The sequence below is a fragment of the Acanthopagrus latus genome, chromosome 2, assembly GCF_904848185.1.
Source record: "Acanthopagrus latus isolate v.2019 chromosome 2, fAcaLat1.1, whole genome shotgun sequence".
Taxonomy (NCBI): Eukaryota; Metazoa; Chordata; class Actinopteri; order Spariformes; family Sparidae; genus Acanthopagrus; species Acanthopagrus latus.
In genome coordinates this window covers 12,541,457-12,559,043 of record NC_051040.1, presented here as the reverse complement: position 1 = coordinate 12,559,043, position 17,587 = coordinate 12,541,457, and the positions used below count along the sequence as shown (strand labels likewise).

At 41.3% G+C, this 17,587-nt stretch overlaps 1 protein-coding gene across 1 annotated transcript in view; it reads left to right on the top strand.

Annotated features, from left to right (window-relative positions):
* ppm1lb (protein phosphatase, Mg2+/Mn2+ dependent, 1Lb) overlaps nt 1–17,587 on the top strand; it is a 53,317-nt gene that overhangs the window by 20,057 nt on the left and 15,673 nt on the right. Inside the window, exon 2 of the mRNA XM_037119537.1 lies at nt 16,728–16,944. Within this exon, the coding sequence (XP_036975432.1) occupies nt 16,728–16,944 (217 nt within the window). The remainder of the gene's footprint in view (nt 1–16,727; nt 16,945–17,587) is intronic.

The following is a 17,587-nucleotide window of genomic DNA, read 5'->3' as shown; positions in this document are numbered from 1 at the left end:
ATAAATGGCACATTTTAAGATGTAACATGAAAAATCCATGTCAGCTGGGCAGACACTATTCGACTGAGCCTGGATTGAGCCTTAGTCATGCTTGACTAATTGTAAAATAGAGCTGAATTTCTGTGGGATAGTCTGTCGTTTGACGGTGATCTGAAATTTTGGTACAATTTCCCTGCGTGACTGCCGTGAAAATATCTGTTTTTAACTGTGGTGAATTTGTTTTGATATTATCCGAGTAGTATTTTGCATGTTGTGGCTACCTGTGGTCTGCACTGAGACTCCGCTGTGATATAAATATATCAGACTGTCCCTATTGTCCACATGGTTTTCATCTGTCTGCACATCAATTAAGTAGAAATGCACAAAAATAAGGCTGCCTTTGTCTTCTTGATCAACATTTGTGAGGACGTGGCCGTCTCGTTGGAATAAAGCTGTCTGTAGAATGCTTATTGGATGAATGCGATTGCCTGCTTGGATTGGTAGAAGGAATTCACCTCCACCAGAAAGGACTAATGGAGGAGAAAGAAGGAGCTGGAGGAACAGTAGGCCAGTGTGTGTTTTCTTCAATATGTAAACAGCCCCTGTCTTCCTCCCTTCCTTCCTTCCTATCTCCCTCTGTCCCACAGTGAAGGCATTGTGGTGTGATAAAACACTCGCACAACAGAGGTGGTAATCTGTAAACAGAAAACTTAGTTCACTTTCCCTCTCAAACTACAGCTTTGGTATTAACACTGGAAATTCTCTTATCTCGCATTGGCCCCTTGCATCTCTAGATCTTTGTGTTTCCTCCATCTGTAGATCTAACTGGGAGTGGGAGCTTTGTTCTCCATCTCTGTTTATGTCACTTTCATTTTCTTGCAACGCTCCCACTGCCTTTCTGTCTTTTGATAAGAGCAGAGGATGTATTCACCGGGGGAGAGGATAAAGAGGGCAGCGGTGGGAAAACGTGGAGTTTTAGGTTTGGATTTTGCTCTATGAAGGCATTATACGTAATTGGCCTTTCAAACAAAGCTGAAGAAAATGAGACTGTTAAGAACAATGACAAGGTTTCACTGAGAATGAGTGATATGGTATTGCTGTGTTGATGTGCATTGAGCTTGCAGCCGAGTGGAGAGAAATGCAAATTGATATTTCAGATCAGAGGAGCTGTGTGAGTATATGGCTGCAACATATATTTGCGTGTGTGTGTGTGTGTGTGTGTGTGTGTGTGTGTGTGTGTGTGTGTGTGTGTGTGTGTGTGTGTGTGTGTGTGTGTGTGTGTGTGTGTGTGTGTGTGTGTGTGTGTGGGAGAGAAGAGAAAGAGACAGAGCACGAGAGCAATGAGCCGTGAAGACGTAGGAGAGAAAGTTGGTGAGCAGAGATGACGAATGCACAATGACAAAGGTCTTGAATTGTCTCCCTACCACTAGCAACTTAAATAGCTTCCTGCCCACACACGGGAAGGAAGATTCGTACTCCCACTCTAATGAAGTTGACGACATCAGTGTTTGACTAAAAGCCCAATAACGGCGAGGCTTTGTCTGGAAATGTAGCTTCAGCTGTGGTCTTTTGAATTATTTACTGATTTCTTGATGCCTTTTTCTTTAAATCGGACTAGATTCTTCTTCTGTCTTTAATGGATGAATGAAGGAGGGCAACAAAGGACTGACTGATAATCATTGTGCATGTCGTATATGTGTACACATTCACAGGTTACAGTCTCCTCAGTGAAGCTGCTCAAACATATGAAGGCTCACAGACGGATGTGATTAATCTACCAGGAGATCCGCTGTACCAATTAATCAAGCAGGAAATGATTGATAAGTGGCTTCAGTCGCAGCAGGAAGACACCTCTTAGACATCCAGTGAATGTGTGTCTGTTGGTGTGTGTTTGTGTGTGAAGGTGACAGACAAACAAGGACCTGGTTCATTAGCTTATGGTGAAAGCTCCTGCCTGCTGCGGCTCCACAGCATGCTTGCATAGCATACGTGCATGTGGAAGGTTAGCATTGTTTAGGAATGCATCACCATAGTGTGAGAAACGTGTGTGTGTGTGTGTGTGTCCATGTGTCTGTGCAGTCACACTTGCAAGAAAAGAGGGGGCTGGTGAAGCTTGCCACTCTGACTAGTGAATGAATATTCATGCAGTTGATATATCGCTGTCTGCCAGAGAAAGCAAGCTCCAGATCGCAGGAATACAAATAAGAACATTTGCGAAGTGTGTGTGTGTGTGTGTGCGCGCGTGTGTGTGCTCCGTGTGTGGGCACACAAGGAGATTATAGGGCCCGAAGTGCATGAGCAATTTGGGAGGGTGTAAGATTGTGATAGGTGTGTGTGTCTGTGTCTGTGTGTCTGTGTGGTGTCTGTGTGTCTGTGTGTGTGTCAGATAGAGAAAGAGAGGCGTAGCTGACATTTACTTAGCTCTTCTCCTCTAGGCTTTTTGTGCCCCACATTCAAAGGAGGGAGAGGAACACTCACTCTTGTTTTTTTTTGAAACTTTTGCCTGCTGTCTTCACAACTCAGCCTCCATCTCTACATTACATCCTGCCGTTTGTTCAGAGCTCCTGTATGTAGGACAGTACAGTGGAATGAGGGATGAAAGACTGCGAAACACCACTGTGATGACTTACTCACTAAAAGCAAAATATCAGTCAGCTATTAAGACAGCTGTCTTCACATTGGACTGATGATTATCACATTATGCTAATGTCATCATTACAGAGCATGTGATTTTAAAGGAGGGTTTCACATTTATTTCAAGTCTGTCTTCAAACAGTACTCGAACGTCCCCTTTGTAAAGAGTTATTGGTGGTTAGAAAGATCAGTTTTCTGATTCAAGTCAATCTGAAGTGCAACGATCCATTCATATCATTCATAACCATTCATAACCTCCGTGATAATTCTTTCAATGTTTATGCCTTTTCCTGTGAATTTGTCTCTTGAGGTCCAAAATGAACACCCATCAAGCACTATCTGCCACATTGACAGGAAATTGTTTTTACCAGAACAGTCATGTGATTAAAAATCTTTACGGCGCACTGGTTCAGTCCTCGTGTCGGAGTTTTACACACAGGACAGAAACTTCATGGTGCATTCGAGTGTTCTTTGATGCAGCTTGTAAACTTAGGAATCTTTTCTTGAATGGCCACAAAGGTTGTTAATAACAGGAAATAACAGTTTCTATTTTTGTCATTTTTTGAAACATATGGTCCTACATCTGTCATCACTTTCTTGTTCTTTCAGTGCAGCATTTTTTTTGGATAATTAGATGCTAAAATCATTGTAATATCTTATTACCTCTGGAGGAGAGGGAGGAGAACCAGATACCCAGCCTGCTTTGATTACCATTGCTGTGTTTTATTTAGTAGACATATACCTAAGTAAATAAATTGCATGTAATTTCTGAAAATGTTTTGTTTTCTTTTGTGACTGTTTTTTCTATCTTAGCCTTGGGGGTCAAGTAGTTTTTGGTTGGTTGGGTGCCACACTAAAACACTGGTTTCTCTGTAGGCCGCAAAACTCTGAAACCATTTAATTCAATTATTGATCTAAACATGAATATTTTTAATAATGCAACAGGTTAGATAATAGATGGTTCCATGTATGATTTACAGCATTAGTTCTCTCTGAATTTCTTTCACAGTCAAAAAAATTGTTTTTATTGTAACTGAAATGTTTGAATTGAATTGGTAGCCAATTGATTCGGGAAATCGCTAGCAATACCCAGCTTTATAGGAGACTGTATGGAAGAGATGGTGGACAAAACCCAAAGTCATCATTGGTTCTCCCTCTGCCACTGCACAGCAAGAAAACACTGTCTGAAGAAACAGAATAACTTTGGGAAAACCGCACATGATCCGAACCGACACAATGAAGACTTTAGCATGTCAGTATTATGCAGATGTGAAAAATGATTAACCTGACTTATTTATCTGAATTAAGTTGTTCAGATTGTGTTAGTTAGAACCTGGCAACACTAGATAATTTTCAATAAACGTGGTAAAATGGCACGTGGGTGTTTGTACAGATGCAAAAGGATTTTTTTTCTCAAAAGAAGCCAAACTTCTCTCGCCTTACCTCTGAATGGCTTCTTTTGCAAATGATAATCTTATGCTGTGACAGGCTATGGTTAAGATTTAGTTATCGTTCATTCAAAGATATGAAATGTGAACAGTGAAAGAATGAAGACGATTATTTGGGGAGGAGGAAGACATGCAATGATTCTGACTCATTTTCCAGTCAGATACACTTGACCTCCTGGCTCAAGCCAAGATGCAACAAGGATCTCTCAGGGAACTTTTAATGTAGCTGCAAATACACACTGTAAGCACTAAAAGACTGGAGCAGTGAAACAAACAAATAGACGATAACAGCAGAAAAAACAGACAATTGGAAAAACAAGAAGACAGCATTTTAAATCTGTGTGTAAAAAGTATTGCCGCTGATTAGAATATGAATAAACTCCCTGAGCTTTTTCTTTTCCTGCCAAGCAAATGGGAGAATGACCACACACACACACACACACACACACACACACACACACACACACACACACACACACACACACACACACACACACACACACACACACACACACACTATGCAGGTGTATATTAATAGACCAGAGGTAGGTGTTAGGGTCTGAAGGACAAGTGAAATCCTAATAGATGCCAAAGGACAAACCTATGGGGACATCAAGAATCTATATTTGAGTAGTGTCTCATTCTTCTTCTCTTACTTCTGGCTATAGATCACCACTTTCTGGGATTTTGGTTCAGATGTACATGTGCAGCCTTGAGGGCTCTCTATCAAGGTATTGTTAAGTACAAACCGTTTCAGAAACTTTTTAATGGTGCAGGATCTGTCCTCAACGCAAGGACATCTGTGAGCTGATGATATCTGAGAAGTGCTTAGCCAAACCCCTCTGGGTCCTGAACGGAAGCAGTCATCATTTTCTAGCCTCACATCTGTGCATTCAAGAAAATTGCAAATGTGCAATAATTGGGTCCACCTCCTGTCATAATTCTGTATGATAAGCATCAAACTCAACAGTCTTTTTTTTCTTTGCAAGGGGTTTGCATTAATCAAACCTTATCAATTTACGGTCTGCTTCTCAATGTGAATCCAGATTGATTCTTCACAGAGTGCCACTGATGTAGTTTTTGTTCAGTATGTCATCATTACCTGTACAGTGGGGGCTGTTTGTTTTCATCGCTTGTTTTTGTCACCTAATCAAGAAGTTTATTTGTGAATGTAAGGAATCAGTGTTTAATGGCTTGTAATTAACATAGACCTAAACCAGAGTGAAGAAGGCTGAAGTCGGAACTTGGCCGTAACTATCGATTATTTAGATTATCAATAATTTGGAGATTATTTTCTCCTGCCATGATGAAATCATCACAACTGACAAACTGAAACTTTTATGATCATTAGTTGACTAAATATTCAACACTTATGGATGGATGGATGGATTTATTGACTGATTTACATTTAGCAGACACTTTTGTCCAAAGCGACTTACAGTAATTCATATAGTCATACACCGATCACAGTGGTTGGGGCCAACCAACACATCATAAGCAGTTTGGGGTTCAGTATCTTGCCCAAGGAAATTTCCACCAAGGGAATCGGAACAGCTATACAGCGCAGGCAAAAAATAACCAATACTCATAACAATAGAAAAATTAAAATGGAAACAATAATTTAAGAATTAAAATACAGCTGTGAATTTTCAGTCTAGCCGCTGAAACTGCAGCAGAGAACTGACAATTTGATAGATATGTGCAAATGGAGTTAGTTCATTTAGGTGAAAAAATGTGCAGGTATTATAATAGTTAGGTGATTAAAGAGTAAAAGAATTAATAACTTGCCATGAATAATATCGGCCTTGAGTCATCTCAAGACTAATCATAGATCTAAAGATGCTGCAACCAATGATTATTTTCTTTATCAATTAATCTGCTGATTATTTTGTGCATTAATAGATCAATTGTTGTTCGTTTCTTGTTTGATATGCTTATTTTGTCCATTGTAAATACAAAACATAATCAGTGTGCTACATTATATGTAAGTAAAATCAGCAAATCTTTTCATTTGAGTGTGTGGAACCAGGACATGTTTGCGTTTTTGCTTGAAAAATGGTAAACAACTGCCTACAAATCAATTCCAACAACTAATCGTTTCAGCTCTACAGTGATCAATAAACTAGTGTCACACAATATAATCAGAGGCATGTCCTGATCCTGGGATATTAATAAGACCGATAGGACTCTCATTCTTGGTATCTAATGTCTTGGCTTGCACTAAACAATCAATAATGCATTCTGCCTGCCTTAAAGACAGAGGCTCGCCTGTGCAGTGGAAATGTTGACCCTGCAACTTGGTGACATTGCTCCATTAGTTTCTGCAGCTGCACGCTGATCTAAAAACGATCAGTCTATAGTTTACTAAAGGAGTTTTGGAAGAAGAGAGTCATGGGAATGCTTCTTTGCTCTGTAATAGAGTAGGAATGTGTAATATTTCTAAAGAATTATCATTTGTTTTCTTGCAGCTCTAGTAAAAGCGTGGGATTACGGGCTGATGCTGGTAGCTGCTGGTAATAATAGACTTACTGGAGGTGGAAGATGAGAAAGTATCCAAAGCATTGTCTGCGCTGAGATCACAACACGCAAACACCACCATCTCTCAGGAACGTCGTGTTCCAGCATGTCTGCCCCTAATCATAGCCGAGGTGTCTGCTTTGCTGGAAACCTCTTTTGTTTGTTGGCAGAAATGAAGCTCAACGTGTGTTCGGAAAAACACTATGAATGGATTTCTCCTGTTGTCCAGACTTGTTAAACGTAACATCAGTTCTTGTTGGGGGCAGTCAAAGCTCCATCTGGTGTCTTCATTTCTGCTCTTTGGATGAAGGTAATGAGATAACACGAGCTTGGAAGAAAAAGATGTAATTCTTCGGTGCGGTTCAGCTCTACGATGAAAGCCTGAAACTGTCAGTAAGGACAACCGGTGTTTGTGTCTGCGCATTTTTTAATCAGTCAGCAGGAAGCGATCCTCTATCCTCATTCTTTTTCTCTCCATCATTTTTCCCCCTTGTTCCCCCCGTTTCTCTCACCTGAGCGCACATCTAAAATGGTTTTATCACCTCTGCTCTCTTCCTCTCACCTCCTCATTTAAATCTTTTTTTCATCACTCCTTCCCCCCTCACTGTCGTGTTTATGACCCGTGCAGATTTATGCCAGTTGAAGTTATTCTAATTGCCACCTTTCGGCTCCCTCTGTGAGACAGGCATGTGACATGTGGAGCACCCAGGCCAAACGTAATAACTTCTTCTGTCTATCTGTCTGACACACACACAGACACACACACACACACACACACACACACACACACACACACACACACACACACACACACACACACACACACACACACACACGAATATTTGCACATGCACACACAGCATGAGGATATTCCTCTGCAATACTGCTTTCAGCACCCAGACCTATGAAGATTACAGAGCTGTAACAACTGGCATTACATTTCATGGGTGCCACATTTGCGCTTTGGCAGCTCGGTTTGTGCTTGTGTAGTGTGTGTGTGTGTGTGTGTGCGCAAGTGTGTGTGTGCGTGTGTGTGTGTGTTTAAAAAGGCGGCAGCAAGAAGGAAGTCGTAATGTTATTTGCTGTCATGCTGTTGATGTGTGAGCATCAGCGCCTCTGCACCTTTGCACCCAACATTTCCCATGATCTCGCTTGTTTTGCTGTATATGACAGCAGCGCTTTTCATGCTGTTATCGGGTGAAATATGCTGCTCACACAAAAGGTTGTATATTAGTCAGGTAGGTGTAAACGACTGAATCAAAGACGTGTATTCAAGCCTGTGTTATCTGATAAGAAAAAGTAAAGAGATGCCAAATATGTTTAAAAAAAAACATTCCTGTTACACAATACTTCTGCCACAAAGCACTGCAGCTCTTGTTTGCAACACACGGATCCAGAGCACATCACAGCCAAGCAGACAGGTGACGTGTTTAGAGTTTGTGTGTCTGACTGATCTCATGGAGAACTGTGAAGTGACATGTAGGCCGGAACCAGGATGTTCCCTGTAGGCCACCAAGACACCCCTATTTTGTTGACTAACTCGATTTTATGCAAGTTTGTCACCTATTCAGTAAGTGACTGCTACACAGGCAGCCATTAGGAAACACATTCTCTCTGTTGTTCTGCTGCTAATTGGTTTGCTAGTTTGCCATGGAGCTATAAAAAGTCATGTCTTCTTCGAAAATTTGCAGCTAGCTAATGAATTGTTGATGTCTACTTGCATTACCTAGCTATTTAGTACATACTGCTGCATTTGTGAAACATAATTCTAATCTTCTTGGAGGATGAGGTCAAGAGGAACAAGATTTTTCCTCGCATGATATTTTAAGCACCACCCAGGTGTAATGAATATAAAATCACTGTGGAGAGCCTAGCTTAGCACAAAGACTGAAAGTTAGAGATGACTGGTAGCTTCTATCAACTTAGAAAAATGAAGCAAAATATCCATTTTATTTACAACATGTATTGAAAAGTGATTCATTTTGGTTTGATGGCAACGAAAGCATACATCTTTTGATGAAGACTTTTGATGAAGGTTTTGCTGAGCTCGTCAGACGATCAACAGTGACCAACACTTTAAAAAACAAATGTAAGTTTAATTTTTTAAATCAAAAATGATTAAGTCAAAAGAACTAATACCTGCCAATATATTGTCCCCTGACTTTTTTTTTCTTTGGCTAAGATATCAATATCATTATCATCATCAAATATCCAGTACCAGTCATGCTGTAATACAAGCAGCTCACATCCCTGCATACTTCAGCAGTTATATGAATCTTCTGGCATCACAGAGCCTTGGAAATGATGCTGAGCTTCCTTTCTATAAACTAAACATCAGTCTATTATTGAGTGGCTGTCCAGGGCGTAGATACTGACAGGGTGCTCTTACTGCGGAGGGTTAGGCCGTATAGGAAGCTATGGATCAACCAGACAGCCTCCTTCTAATAGACTGTTTAGGTTTAATATGAGTTTTCACCTCCTCTAATGGGCCCTGCTGTCGCGCGAAGGACACAAACTGGTGAGGTCTTACTCCTGAAGTCGTGTGTATTGCGAATTTGTGAGTGGAGAGGCAGAGCGATTGCTCGGAGTCCGTTCACTGCCTGAATGTGAATCACATCCGTAATAGTTCCCTTTACTTTATGAGTAAAGAGAGGCAAGATCTGTCTCTATTTGTGTGCCTAAGAGTGAATGTGTACCTGACTGTGTGTGTGCGTGCGTGTGTGTATGTGGTGGATCTGGAGCTGGTAGACGGTAGACGGTCACCTTTGCTGTAAAATCTGCTTTATTGGCAGCTGAATGAGCCAACAACCTGCGGCCCGTTGTCCTCGGGGGCAGGTCTGTGTGCATCGTCGCGAGTTTGAGGGGACTTGGAATGAGCCGTCTGCTGAGGTGGGACAGATGTTCAGCCAATCGGAGGCTTTGGCAGTCGTAACCATAGCTACCACATGTTCTTATCGTACCAGCCGTACACCTCTCATTCTTTCACAGCCAGCGAGAAAAAGGAGCAAGGGGCTGACTGTTTAGCCAAGAGGCAGTATTTCATGTCTCTGTCTCTGTCTCTCTCTCTCTGTCTCTTTCACTCTCTCTCTGAAGGCACTGAAGCATTTCCTGCCACTTTTAATGGACTTATATTCAACTTTTCAGTCCTGATACGCTTTTATAGCTCTGCGTTTTTCTCCTCTCAAGTCCTCATTCACTTTACAGAAGTCATTTCTGTCCTCTTTTACACTGTCAGCCACGCAGCACAATGTTGACCATTACATGTACCCCCTGAGACACGACTGGTATTTGAATATGAATATTGCCTTAGTTTGGACTGTTTTCTTGGGCTCATGTAGAAATGTGTGTTTTTGTAAATATGTGTGTGTTGGCACCACCACAGTCGCCCCTCCCCGGCCCTCCGTCCCTAAGCCCATCTGTGCTCCGAATACTTGTTGTGGTTGTGGGTGAGATTTAAGGGCGGCTAGAGAGAAATAGTTTCAGGATGCCAGGGTAAAATCTGTGTGTTTGGGCGCAAGGGGGTGTTTTCAAGGCCGCACAACCAATTCCAATCTGGCTCCAGGCTCACACTGCACAGGAAGGACGTGATTGAGTTGTAATGCTCAGTTTTACAGTTGTTTTTCTAAAAATAAGTGATCCGCATCCACACACATTGATCTTCATTGATGACACTTGAAAATGTACATGTTTATCGTTTTATAGCTCTTTATTTACAGATGATAATGCACATTTTTGACCTTTTTTAAAAAACATCAATGTAAATGTGCTGGCAATTTGCACCCATGATTCCAACACAACGAGAAAATGACCAAATAAGTACAGGTGTCACGATTCTCTGAATACACTTTCATTTTCCATTGAATTTCCAATTTAAAAACATTATCATTCAGCACTGACGTGTGTGCTATTGTTAGACTTAGACTTTTGTGCCCTGACAACTGTCATTTACATTCTATGAGGTGCACTTGAACGCGCCATGACGTCCCTGTTGGCGCACATTTCCTTTGCCGTATGAAGCCATGTAGATTTAAAAGTGACAATACTGCATCTGATTTCTATCTAAGTTGAATCCGTGACACCCTTACAAATAAATGATATCTGAAATACAAAAATATGGCTGGTTGATTTCCTTTCTTTATTGTAAGAAATAATGCAGAACTTTATAATGAGCAACTTAAGCTGTTAAGATAATTCACCATAATATGTCTTAATTCAAGGTCCACTTGATTTTTCAAGAGCTTCAACCACATCTTTACTGTCGTCAACAGCAGAGAACTGTTTCTCACTTTTACGGTATTTTTTTGTGAAAGAGTAAAACAAATTCTTCAGTGTAGTTGCTCTTGTTTGAGGACTATTATAGAAGTAGGGCTGTGCAATTAATCTAAATATTATAAAAATTTCAATATCGCAGAGTGCAATATCCAAATCACAGAAGGTGCTATTTTCAATTTGTGATAAAACCACATTATATTGAAGGACCGTGATGCTGAAGAGATCAGTCACGTTCTCCAGATATAAGAAAAAAATGTCCGCTTGGTACAGACTCCAACAACTGTCAATTTTTTTTTTTTTTCAGTGAAAATAAAAATAACAGTGCTAGAATGATCGTTCCCACACATCATGAGTCATATCTCAGTGGTTATATCTGTCAAAATAATCGCATTATGTTTTTTTTTTTTTTTTTTTTTTACCCTATTGTGCAGCCCTAAATGCTAAGTAGCTCATTATTTTAAAACCAGGCAGAATAAGTAAGATGACTTCATTACTACACTACCATCATAAAATGTGAATGATGAGATGTGGTTTAAAGCTCCAGAATAAGGGAGTAAGTGGACCATTAAGTCTCGTTTTGTTTTGTTTTTTTCTATTTTTGAGATAAAGAATCAATGTTAATGCTCAACTGTTGCGATCATTTTATAAGATGATGTCACCACTGAAATAAAAAAAAAAAAAAAAACAGTTGACCATCATTCTCACCGCAGGGTCTGTTTAGTAGCTGTCGTGGGGCTTTCACTGGTATCGCATGACCTTCCTCAGCAGGTGGAGTGTACATGTTAAAATTCATCATACCTGACACTTGTATGACCTTTCCTCTCTGTTGCCCTAAAAGCTGAACTCACAAATCCAATACTAAATGAACACTTGGCTGGAATAGTTTTTGCTGTTTCCAAGGTCAAGAATCAACTTTCAGTCTCAACCTTTCAGATGATGCTTGTGTGCTCTGTGTCCGGTTTCTCTAAGCCGTGGTTGCTTTCCTACAAATGAGACAGCTTCTATTTATGATGCAGTGACAACACTGTCCCAACACACACGCACACACACGCGCACACACACACTCCCACTCCCAGCCTATACTTGGCGTAGCCTTGACACATGCAAAGCTGAGGTGTGAGATAATGAAATTAGGACTCCCTGCTCATGCTCTCTCCTCTGCCCTGTGGACACACTGAGCTCTGCAATGTCACCCTGAGGAGAAACATGCTACACCTCTGCAGTGAACACCCCCGCCTTTAATTAACAATATAACCTCTTTGTTTTAATTTTCCTGGTTAATTAGAGACAAATCATATCCCATTTGTCTGTGGCATTAAGCACAACGCAATTTACAGTCCATGCATATTATGCTTGGTGTGGTAAATTTCAAATGTATTGTGCTCAAAGATAACTATTGCAATTATAGTTTAAAGCGTGTGAATCAAAACAACAATGAGCAATATTTTGAGATGTTCTTCCTCCTCTCATGCATCCACTGCTCTCTCTGAATTCATTGCTTTGATGGTTTTCTGTCACTATATCTCCAGCTCAGTCTTTAAACTGGAGGGACTCTCTCTCTCTCTTTAATGATGTGCTTGAGTGATGCTAATGAATGGCTCTTACCCTCCTCCTCGGCCTCCCCCCCTCCTCCTCCGCTTCCCTTTCTCTTCTTCTCTCCATCTGCCTGCTTGATCTGTCAGAGAGACCACAGAAAGAGATTTTTCTACTTCGGTTATGAAACTCCCTCAGGGTGATTCTAAAGGAAAACTCAGATGACTTTCCTCATTTCTGCCGGCCTGGCGATATGATGGATGGAAGTGTTTAAAAGGCCCGACTATTTCTGTCTGACTGTTCGTCTGAGTGGCTCACAGTTAGCAGTCAGAGGGGAGGGTTTGGGGAGATGATGCAAAGTGTGGAGGTGGCCTTGTTGAGATAGGAAGGGTTGTGTGTGGGGGTTTGTGTACTTTACTGTATGTGCATACGAGCCTTTGTGCTTGCAAGTGAAGTCTGGTGTGAAGGAGAGCCCAATGTGATGCTCTACACCGCCATGACTGATTGCACTCTGAGCCAACTCTCCTGTGTTGGGACTGGGACTCACAATAACGATTTTCTACACGACAAGGAATACATGCTTTTTTTTTTTTTTTTTTTGTTATAAGGTTTGAAAAGTGTGGTTGATAGTGATAAAATCGTCAATTTTCATATCACATTAAAGTTGTTTCCCTGCCCCAACACACCTGATTCAAACGAATGGTCCTTTTCAACAGTGCTCTGTGACAAGCTGATCAATTGAATCAGGTGTGTTGGGGTAGGGAGACATCTAAAAGATGCAGGGCAGGGGGCACGGAGGACGATTTCCAACCAGCTTTGTATCTTCACCATGTGGGTAGCCTATGCAAATAACCAAAGCCAAACACCTTCCCTCCAAGTTGCCTGCAACAGCAAGTCCACTGAGTAATGTGTTTTGCATCATCCAGCAGCCTTTTGATCAAATATAAATTAAAATGAGCTATATCTCACCAAAAACATTTTAGTAACAAATTCTAGTGTACTAATTAGCTGATATACAAGATCATTTGTTGTCAGATGGTCTCCATATTGTTTCCCACTTCAGGATATGTTCACACAAAGTGACGGCAGGTGAATATTCGTCACTTTTGATTCCACAAATGTGTGACCATAGCCTGAAACCAGTTTAGCCAAAACCAGGCACCACCCAACCTGCAGAACATCACTCATGAGAGTTTATTGGTGTATGTTCTGTTTGTTGTAGGATTGAGCAGAAGGAAATACACAAACCATCTCCTCTGTTTTCTCAGATCATGAAGCAGCAATATTAAACACATGTTTCTTTCTACTACAAAGAAAGCCCAGTTTTTTTGTGAAAAATTGTCTCGCCAATGGTAAAATCCTTTTTTAAGTGATTAAGCCAAGCATCAAGTAAAAAAAGGCAAACAACAAGTTCCAGTTGAGCTAAATGTTTCATATCAGTTTAAATTGAATATGTCTGGATTTTAAAATCAGTCAATACCTTTCCATTTCAGTTGATTAAATTACAAAAAATAGTCACAGGTTAATAATGAAAATCAATGCTCATGGTGACAAAAAACAGAAAATTCTCACTTCATTCTGCAGTTTGAAAAGTTAGGCTATATTCAGTGAAAAAGTGCTATAGCCAGAGGGACAGCACCAGACAGTAGACAGAGACAGACAAAGTTCCCAACTAGCTGGTGAACATTGTGGAGTATCTGTCCCTTGGCAATTTTTATGGAGACCAAAATGGAGCTGAATACTGGCCAGTTGCACATCTTGCAATATGGCTCAAAATGAAGCAATAACCTGCCGATAAGTTGGAACATACTTGAGAAATGTCTCCCAACTTTCTCACATAAAGTGTGATGTGGTTTGGTGACACTTTATAATGGTTACACAGACATTAAAGATACACTGGAGTCTTGAGCACTAGTTGTGTTATAACAGTGTTTTTATGACTGAAACTTTTATTCGTTCTGAAGAAGACATAGAGGGGTCACTAAATCTCCCATTAAACACAGCTCATCCTTCAGCTCTTCCTGCATTCCTCCCTTGTGCACTTATGCCAACCACTAATCTCATCCTCCATTTTGTTCCCTCATGCATTACTCTCCCTGATCCTTGCCATCTTGTCTTCATCCTTGTATCCCACAGTCCTCACCCCCATCCATCCCGGCCATCCCTCTCTCATCCACCCTCCTTCTCCTTTCATCCCCTAAGCCGATGCAGATGTTGCAGCCAGGTGTTCAATGTGTCGATCTGGTTAGCCGGCAGGTTAGATTGTCAGATAATCAAGACTTAGACTCCACTTTCAGTTCTGTTGAGGCTGTGTGAGCTGTTCCCAAGTGAAGACTCACATGCAGTCACGCTGTCTCAAACAGTGATGGAGGAAGTATTCAGATTTTCTGCTTAAGCAAAGGTACAAATACCACACATTAGAAGCACTTTGTTACAAGTAAAAGTCCTGAAATGATTCGCAACTGTAACTCTGTGCGTATAGTCATGAAAATTCCTCTGCAATTGTTATGTATTCTTATATCATTAAAATATGTCTACACGTGCATTAAACAGTTGATTTTCTGTCAACCAACTAATAAATTCAGCTGTACTTGTGTTATGTGCAAAAATCTGAATTTGCGTTTGTATTGGCTGTCAGATAAATTATGTAAAGTAAAACAAAAAGTATGAAAAAAGCTGTATTTCTCTGAACTGTGCCAAAAGTATCAAGTGACATGAGAATTAAATACTCAAGTAAAGTAGAAGTACCTCAGAAGTTTGAGTAAATGTACTGAGTCACCTTCCACCACTGGTCTCAAAGACTGGTTGTTGCCAACATGTGCACGTTCAGTGAAATGCTACGGAATGTAGCTTGAAAAAAAAAAAGCCCAATGTGAGCCCAGTTCATTGTGAAGGACTGAAAGGCAGACAATTAAACTGCTCAGTAATTGGCACCGTATAACCCTGGCCGACAAAAGTCTTCATGACCTTTGAACTCAGTTTATGACTCCTGTTCTCTGCATGGTAACCACAGGATGACGGTATGTCAGCCGTGATCGTCTTCAGGCGAGAGAAAGGAAGGTGTCGGAGAGATCCATGGTGACTTTGCACTGAGCATCACCATGGAGGCAGAGATAATGGAAAACTAAAAGTGTTTGGGTTTCACTGGAGAAGATTGGGGGAGAGTGAAGGAGTGAGCTCGCGGAGGAAAGCTTCAATAACACTGACGCGATATAACAAGAGAGGAGTGGATGAGTTGTTTTCATGGTGTAGAGACGAAGCGGAGGAGGCAGGGTTATCTGAGTCCTTGAAAGTAATTTCCCAAAGCAGAGCGAGATATAGATGGAGAGAGAAACAGAGGGAGGTATAGATAGGAGAGAGAGCTAAATGGGGACACACAGGGGACATATGGTTCATCTATGGGTCTCTGTCATATGACCTCAAACCATTATATTCAGTGGCAGCCAGGAAATTGCAAACTTTTTCTCTCCCGCACTCTGTTTTCTTTATCCACTGCTGTTTAATTGCTGCAATTGTTTCCTACAAGTGTATGAAATGTGAGCTGTATGAAATCTGGGATGCTGCAGATCATGTCAGCAGAATATCATCTGACATTCGCACTTGAAACTTTTGTGAACTCCCTGACCTTGGACTGGCTCATCTTCCCTGTTTGGCACCGAGCCAATGGAGGGAGGCATTGTTTGCCTTGAAACAGCAGCAGGGAATGTGCAGAAAAGGTTTGCTTGGTGTTGCCCTCGGAGTAAAATGGATAGAGGTTGAAGATACAGTTTCTCTGGCTCAGCTCTAGCCCACAGCGGGGTGTGAGTGTGAGCTTGTGTGGGTTTGACTGGCGGTGCACTTTTTCTTTCTTTATCTTTGTTTATCTGTGATTTATCCACGTTGGCAAGGCAGAAAGGACAAGCAGGTCACTGCCACTGTAGCCTGCTGTGTGTGTCACTGCTGAATGCGCTGTGAGTTTGTGCGTATGTGCACATTTATAGGTATGTAGATAATATACATGTACGCTCGAGCTTCCTTCCACATTCCAAAGACATGCAGGTTAACTGGCGACTCAATACCTCAGTTTTTGAAATATCAAAACATTTCTATTTCTAAATATAGAAAAGATGGTATTATCAGCGAATCTTCATATTTGAAAAGGTGAAAATAGAAAATCCAACAAACGATCATGCAGTTATCACACTTATTGTTGATTAATTTATGTTGCCGATGGAATCCATGCTACTGCTTGCACCCGCTCAGGTTTAAAGAAAAAACACATCAGAACATATTTTGTGTTTTTGTGCCAAACGTAATGTTAATCTGTAGTCATCTAACACACCTCCCTCTGCTCTCCATTATCAGGCTGCTGCTGACTTTGCCAAGGCCCACCTGCCCGAGGCTCTCCGCCAGCAACTGCTGACATATGAACGGGAGAAAGAGCGAGACAGAGAAAAAGACAAGGAGAAAGAAGAAAAAAAGGAGCGGGGCGGCCTGTCCTACCCTTCCATCCTGGAGCAGCAGATCCTGACGCTGGACAGAGAAATGCTGGACAAGCTCTCTGCCACGTACAATGAAGCAGGTGTGTGTTTACAGTTAGTTAAAATCCCCCCCAATCAGATCTGAATATGTACGTTTGGTTTTTGTGTTTGTGGCCACAAGGACTAGGAGGCCACATACAGATGGATTTTTACCCTTGAGTGTTGCTCATTGCTGGGGACACAACAACAAAGCACCAGTAAATCCAGTGGAGATGTTTTCAAATGTCTCCTTTTATGCCGCACGCAAACTGTGACTTCCTACTCTACTTCGGTTTAGTTGACTGTTGTTGAATAGTGACTGTCAGCAGCCCCAGGCCTTGCTTATTCAGCTGTTTAAATACAAGCTGATCTTCACAAGGCTTGTAGTAATTATCTCTGGAGGGAGGCAGGGATGGGAGGGGTGACGCAAGAGTGGGAGCGTGATGGATGGAAGGAGGTAGGAGAGGGGTCAGAGGGAAGGATGTATGTGTGGAAGGAGGACATTTTGCTGGTGAGAGCTGAACAGTAGAAAGGCAACAAGGGACGAGCAAAATGAAGGGTGCACAGTAAATGGGAAGTGCTGAGGGAAGTCAAGAAGGGGACAAAGAGAATGAGGGACATTCAAAGGGTGACAAGAATGAGAACATGAATACAAAGGGTGATGAAAAAGGCCGACTGATTCTGAACCAAAACAAACCTTTTAGG